At 35.8% G+C, this 8,005-nt stretch overlaps 1 protein-coding gene across 7 annotated transcripts in view; it reads right to left on the reverse strand.

Annotated features, from left to right (window-relative positions):
* The window catches only part of Arhgef9 (Cdc42 guanine nucleotide exchange factor 9), a 265,414-nt gene that overhangs the window by 166,588 nt on the left and 90,821 nt on the right, over positions 1-8,005 (reverse strand). For 5 of the 7 annotated variants that reach the window (XM_023705024.1, XM_023705026.1, XM_023705027.1 and 2 more), the window contains exon 2: positions 6,407-6,586. The exons of the other annotated variants lie outside the window; for them this stretch is intronic. In XM_023705024.1, the coding sequence (XP_023560792.1) occupies positions 6,407-6,586 (180 nt within the window). The remainder of the gene's footprint in view (positions 1-6,406; positions 6,587-8,005) is intronic. 7 annotated transcript variants of the gene reach the window in all.

The following is an 8,005-nucleotide window of genomic DNA, read 5'->3' on the forward strand; positions in this document are numbered from 1 at the left end:
GAACCGCGGTCCCTGATGCTTTGCTAAGCTTGTTCTAAGTAGGTGCTTTAGACCACTGAGCCATCTCTCCAGCCCCTAGAATCTTATTATAAATGTAAACACGAATACTCCTTAATGAAAACTGAAAGACCTGCCTTAGAATTCATTCAACAACTCAATAACCAGTTTTGCTCACAGGGATACCACAAAAAGTGAGCCTTAATTTTCCTTGGTACTCTCCTTTAGCTAAAGATCATTTAAAACAAACAAAAAAGTTCATAGTGATCAAATAAATACTCTAAATGTAGTATATGACAACATGAAACACTATCTTACTTTTTCAAGTAATAAACACTGCGATAGTAGAGAGAATATAGAAATTCTGAGTGATGATTTAGGCATTTTTGTTCTTGCTACAGGTTTATCATCCCAGTATTTACTGTAAATTTAGATTTGAACTATTGATTCAGTGGTTACTAGATACTCAGGCTACTGAGCACCTAAAATGTTATTAGTGTGAATTGAGATAGTACAGATTAAATTTTAAAAATTCAATCAACATTAGTGATTTTGTGTTTTATAATATCAATATATAGTGTTGTAAAATATTTTGCATAAACTAGACTCATGCAAAACTTAATTTTGCTTATAATTTTTACTTTTTAAGTGTGATTACTAGAAAAATTTAAATTGGATTTGTGATTCTCACTATATATTCGATTGTCTGACAAAAAAATCAGTACCTCATAATTCCAGCTTCACAGTAAGATCTTCCAAGAATTAGGTTAAAAAAATCTAATTTCTTGTTCTTATCTTTGAACATTCTCATTGAATTAGCCTGGATTATAGGTTTTAGCTATTTGTTTTTTGTCTAGAATTTTGTTTTGAACTGCTAAACAACCAATTGACTTTGTTACCTACAGTAAGAGGTGTTTCAATGTACAGACCTTTTACTTCCTTTCAGATTAATTCCTATTTAATTTTTGTGGATGTTATTGTGAAAGGTATGGTTTCCTTAATTTCTTTGTTTGTTTGTATACAAAAATGCTATTGATTTCTGAGTGTTGACTTTGTATCCAGCTGCACCACTGAATTTGACTAGGTGTAAAAATCTTTTTGTGGAGTTTTTGTGAAGATTCTACACCAAGTGGCTTCTGGGGTTATAAGTCTGGAGGAGTACTCCTCTTGACTTTAAACTTAGGAACATTCAATAAATATAAGTTTATAGATATTTCTTATTTATTTATTTTTTGAAGAAAAAATGTTAAAAAAAAAAGTAGAAATGATACAATTTCACTAAACAAAATAATATGATTGATACTGTGAAAGTGTAAGAAACTATTCAAAGGGAAGGAAGAACTGGGATGAGGGAAAGGAGAAAAGAAAGAAAAGTGACAAAAAAATATGTGCATATATACAAGATAACTTGGGTAACTGTAGTACTGATTTCTGATGTTCTATTCAGAGAAGCAGTTAGCAATTTTTTTTCTTTCGTTCTTCTTAAATTTTTTGACCAATTTTGCATGCATATATCTGGTAATCTGAACAACTAATTTGAAAACAACAATATGAAATATAACAATCATTGTTGTCTACCATATTGTCTAATGAAATTCTATACCATTTCTAATGTTTCTTTTTTATTTCTTATTCTCTTTACAAAATTTAAAAATAAATTTTAAAAAATAGGAATTCAACAATGGCTGTCATGCTGCATATTGTTGTCTTCAAATCAGATGCTCAGATTCCCAGATACAAGTAAGCAAAGTTGGTCAAAAAAATGAAGAGAAAAATAATTTAAGTATTAACTATTTCTTTCAATAGACCAGTAGAAATCAGCAGTACAATTATCCAAGCTAATCTACATATACACATGTATTTTTTCCTATCCTTCTGTCTTTCTCATTTCCCTCATGCTACTTGGTCCTTCCCTTTGAACAGATTCTCTTCCACAGTATCTACTGCACCTTTCAGATTTTATTTATTCTTTTAGCTTCTTATACTAGGGAGACAGTATGATGTTTACACATCAGAGTCTAATTTATTTCACTGATGAATATGGTCTCTAGTTGTATCCTTTTACGTATAAAAACCTAAAGTTTGTTTTTCATAGCTGAGTAATACTCACTGTATAAAAATAGCACAGCTTTTTATCCATTATTTAGTTGATGGGCATTTGAATTATTTCCAAGATTTAGCTATGACAAATTGGACTGCTACAAACATGGGTGCACATATATCCTTGTGATATGATGATTTCAGTTCTTGTGGATAAATACCCAGGAGGGGAATAGCTGGATTCAATAAGGCCTCTAATCCTAGTTTTCTAAGGAATTTCCACACTGGTTTTCACAGTGGTTATACCAATCTACACTCCCAGCAACAGTGGACAGGAGTTCCTTTTTCCCCACAGCCCTTCCAGCATTTGTTATTGGTTGACTTCTTGATGTTAGCCACTCTTTCTGGGATGAGAGAGAATCTCAGTGTTGCTTCAAATTGCATTTCTCCAATGACCAATGATGTTGAATACTTTTTCATACATTTATTTGCCATTTGTATTTCTTCATCTGAGAAGTGTATATTCATTTCAGTGTCCCATTTTTGATGGGTCTTTGAATTTGGGGACCTGATTTTTAAAAATTTATTCATATGCTTTAGATAGAAGCATTGTCCATTGTCTAAAGGACAGTCAGCTAAAATTTTTCCTAATATGTGGGTTTTCTTTTTAATCTCTTGGTGATTTTTGACATGTAGGAAATTTTAAAAAGATGAAGCATTTGCAGTGTTCTTTGGTAAAAAAGAGTTTATTTGTTCATGAAATCTCTGGTTACCCCTATTTCTTCACAATATCTACCTGCTTTCTCCTCCACTAGATATACTGTTCTTGTTTTAATATTTAAATGTTCAATCCATTTGACTTTAATTTAAAGCACAGTGATATACACGGGCATAATGTTAGCCTCTGGCATGTGGAAAGCTAATTTTTGCAGCACCATTTATTTAAAAGGCTATCATTCTTCCCATGAACATGTCAGGCTCCTTTGTCAAAGATAAGGCAACTGAATATGACTGAAGTTGTGCCTGCATCCTCTAATCTTTTCCATTGATCCTCAGGCCTGTTTTTTGCCAATACCATGCTGATTTTATCAGAGCAGCTTCCTAATGTAATTTCGAGTCAGGTATTGTGATATCTCCTGCCTTTTCTTTATTGCATAATATTCCTTGTGCTATTGTAGGTCTCTTTTGGTTCCAGATGAATTTGAAGAATGTTTTCTCTAGATATGTGAGGTATACTAATGGTATTTTAGTTAGGATTGCACTGAATCTGTATAACAATTTTTGGAGTACAGCCATTTTCATAATGTTGGTTCTTCCTATGCTGGAGCAACAAATATCTTTCCATCTACTGAAATCTTCTTTTATCTCTTTTTTCAGAGTACTATAATTTTCAGTGTATAGATCTTTTATGTCTTTTGAGATTAATTCCTACTTAATTTTCGTGGATGTTATTGTGAAAGGTATGGTTTCCTTAATTTCACTGTGTTTTTTTTAATACAGAAGTGCTATTGATACCGAGTATGGACTTTGTTTTCTGTTTGTTTGTTTGTTTTATTTTTTTAGGGAAGGGTCTACAAGGTATTTAGGATCTCACTACTAGATTAGACTCATAGCGATCCCCCTGTTTACATCCTCCCAAGAGCTGGGATTACAGGTATGTGCCACCATACCCAGGCTCAATCCCTGTCTCAGAGAGCCCCAGGGGCAGGGCCAGCAATGCAGACCTGAGGATCGAACCCTTGGCCCGTGCACCTGCTTGTAGACACTTTAATCCACTGAGCTATTTGGCCAGCCCTGAGTGTTGACTTTGTATTCAGCTGCTCTACTGAATTTGATAAGTGTAAAAATCTTTTAGTGGAATTTTTGGGGTCTTCTAGGTGACTATCATGTCATTTGCAAATAATGATAAATTCACTTCTTCTTTTCCAATCCTTATTTCTTCTATTTTTCTCTCTTGTCTAATTGTTCTGTCTAATGTTTCCAGAACTATACTGAATGGGAGTGGTTGACAGGAGGCATCCTAGTCTTGTTCCTAATTTTAAAGAAAAAGTTTTCAGCTTTTGTCCATGTTGGCTGTTGGTTTATCATAGATGGATTTTATCAGATTGAAGTACAGACCATATATTCCAATCTTCTGTAAGGTTTTTAACATTAATGAATGTTGGACTTTTCTTTTGCGGAATGGGGATTGAAATCAGGCACTTGTGCTTGAGCTATCTCCCCAGCCCCAATTTTTTTTTTAAGTTTCCAAAGTGGTTTTATTTATTTATTTGTTTATTTATTTTATTTTTTGGCAGAACTGGGGATTGAACTCAGACCCTTATGCTTGCCACGTAAGTGCTTATACTACTGAGCCATATCGATTCTATTTTTTGCTTCCAAAACCATGCTGGCTTACTGTTACCTTCCACTCATCTCTTGATTTTCTGTGTATTATAAAAAGTGACACTGTCCTGGAAGTAAAATTTATTTGGATTTGGGTGTGATTTAATCTTTCTTTAAAGATATAGTGACCTATCTATACAAGAGTTATGAGTTATGGGTATGGAACCTTACACTAATCCTTAATAGTCTTAGTTATTGATATGCTCTTTCTGACTACACTTAGGTCCAATTCATCAACTGGTAAAACTGTATCTGTGATACATATGGCATTTTGAGATGTTGGTGAAAGGTGGTACATGTGCAGGGAAGAAAGCCTTGCATGTAACGTTTGGATAGAAAGGATAAGTATTCATTTTGTTTACTTTTCTTTTGGTCACTGCCCTCATCTAAATCATCCCAATCAGATAATAACACATTCTGGTTTTGTAGTCCTCCAAGAAAAGAAGCCACTTCGAATCCTTAGGACAAACCCTGGATCTTTCTTTTTGGCACTAATGAGGTTGTAGTGATGATGATGATGATGATGATGATGATGATGATGATGATGATGATGATGATAAAATAAGTTACTATCTTCCATGTACCTTTTAAATATGAAGCACTATGATAGATATTTTATTCTCAGATGTGATCTCATTAAATCTGTATAAAAGTGAACTAGCCCTATTTTTCAGATAGCAAAAATAAAACCAGAGAGATTATATATTTTGTCAATATCAGTAGGGGCAGGAGGTCATAAAGGTACATCTCAGCTTATCTGATTCCAAATACCCTGCTTCTTCCTTCATATCACTCTGTTGAAATATAATCAATCTCCAAGAGTCTTCTGTTTGTGGTCTAGAAGACTCAGGCCCTGTTCTACAAGGGAATTCAACAAAATTAATCAGCTTTGTGGTCATAACACATCCTCATGTATCTTTGCTATTTGTCTTGTCATGAAGTAATTTTTACACTTTATCATATTCACTGTTGCAGCCCATGGAAAAAAAGAATTTCCAGTGCCTTTTTGTAGATGGAAAAAATCTAAGCTTACAACAAAGGACAAATTCCATCTCACAAACTCAAGGAAGTTCAAGAACTGGGACACCTATACAGTGTTCTTCTTCCACAGCATCCTATTAACTGCTGACTCAGAGGAAGAAGAAATTGCTAGAAACCACTTCCCAAGAGTACCACTGTTAATGTTGAGGTTCTTAATGGAAGAAATGCCAAGGCTTTGTAAGCCCTCACAGGCTACCTCCTTACCATATCCAATACATTTTAGATACCATTTGACTTTCTTTCAAAAAGTAATGCATGCAAGGGGCCGGGGAGATGGCTCAGTGGAATAAGTGCTTCCCTGGCAAGTGCAAGGGCCTGAGTTCAATCCCAAGTTCTGAAAAAAAAAAAGTAATGCATGCAATCAGTAATCCTTGCTCAATAGGATGGGGCAGGGCATAGATACTCTTGCATTAGCAGTTCTATGATAACACACAGGGTATTTTCACTTCCCTGAATTAAACAAGGTAAATGAAGCAGAAAAAAAAGGAGCAAAGGGAACTATATGGGATGGCAGAGCAGAGAGGAGAAGAGAATAGAAAAGATGGGAAGGTTCTACAAGAATAAAAGATAAAAGGGGGAAATATTAAAAAGAAATATAAGAAAGGCAAAAATTTCTAGAATATACAGTTAAGTAGGTCTTCAAAAGTATCCAGACTAACTTCAGAAAGGAAAACTACGGCCTGATAATGGAAGTGATTTGAACAAAGATATCAAGTAAGGAGGGTTATTAAAATAAACAAAAGACATGAGAGACAAAGGAAACATCTAAAAATTGGAAAGGTGAAGATGAAGTCCAGGTCCTAGGTAGGAGACAAAAAACAAAATAAAAAATAAGACAAAAGCCACCATGAAAGGATTGAGCAGCATTACAGGAGGTAGTGAAAGGGAAGCCAGGAATACAAAGCCAAGGAGAGAGGAGAGGAGAGTGAAGAGTGACACTCACCCTCACAAAGCTGGCAGGAAACCATCCCTCCTCATCGTCGATCTGGCCCCACCACCAATCCTTGTTGGAAGCATCCAAGACTTTGATGACGTCGCCAGCCTTAAATGCCAACTCCCGGTTGGCCATGGTGACGTGATCCCATACTGCCTCAGCACTAACGATGGAATCTCCAGTGATCAGCTTAGGAGACAAAATAAGAACGTGTTCAGTCCACACAGCTGGCTATCTTTCTTATTCCTTCCCCCACCCCCAGAGCTCTACTACTTAGGGAAAATCTCATACATGTTAGCAGTAGGGATTGAGGTAAGGGGAATGGCACTACAGTACAAGCTCTGTTGGACCACATGATAATACTGTCAACTCTCCATTAGCCAATGTACAGAATGATCCAATATGTGAATATGGACAATACATGTGTTATAATCTCCCACTCTATTTCATCTCTCTTTGCTGTGTGGTGAGAGCTCTGAGTCTGGAATCTTCCCAACATGAAATCAATAGTTAAAATGAGATTCACACATATTAGCATTCAATTGTCTGTGCTCTTTATCCTTTCGATCTTCTTGTGACTGACCAATTGAGAGTTGATGGTAGCCCACTGCACGTTTCTCTCTGGAGTAACAGACCATGACACTCCTGACACATAATAGACCCCAACACTACAGTCTCCTGCCCTCACTCACACATGATACAACCCAGAAAGTTCATGAGTATGAAAAAGTATTTTTTCTGTGATACTCTATAACCAAGAAACTCAACTTAGGTATAGATTAATTCAGTCCTGGGCATCTACTGTTTTTTCTTGTACCAGGACTCAAACTCAGGACCTTGTGTTTGCCAGACCAGTGTTTATGCCACCAAGCTATCTTACTAGCTCTAATTTGGTGCTCTGTACAAACACACTGTAAGATACAAAAAGGGTTTAAGTTGAATTCTGCATTTGATAGATGTCAAAAATTGACAGTAAAGAAGTTGAGGGATGAGCTAAAGATCACCCAGCAAGGAAAAGGCTGTGTATGCACCCTAACCCAGATCATTAAACTTTATGGAGTGCAAGACCATTCTGCAAACAATAATAGAGAACATCTATCCTCCCACCACATAAACAAAAACACATATCCATGATACTCATCTAAGTACAGTGATAAGGATGGGGGATAGGGGTAGTCTGGCTCTCTCTGGCTGTCATCCTGACCATTATTCTTTGTTTACTTTTTCACTCAACTCTTCCAGCCTTGGATCACTAGTCTTTCCAGCATCTGGGAAAACACACGTTAGAATAGAGAACATACACCCTGTCAGGCAGAGAGTGAAGCACTCTCTGCCCAGCCCTAAATTCTAGAATATGTCCTTTAAGTTTTTCTATCACTCTTCTTTGAGAAAGGACTGATTCCCCAAAGTAGTCATGGAACTTTAAGACTGAAGGCAAAACAGTTTAAAGACAACAGACATTATATAGGAATATGTATCTCCTCCCATGGATCCGTACTCATTCATTCATTCATGGGATGAGTTCACAACAATCACACACATATGAACACATATCTAATTATAACATTTTCACTTAAAGCATACTTTTCATCAGATCCTAATTAAAAC

Source organism: Octodon degus, unplaced genomic scaffold, assembly GCF_000260255.1.
Source record: "Octodon degus isolate 3935 unplaced genomic scaffold, OctDeg1.0 scaffold00211, whole genome shotgun sequence".
NCBI classification, from domain to species: Eukaryota; Metazoa; Chordata; class Mammalia; order Rodentia; family Octodontidae; genus Octodon; species Octodon degus.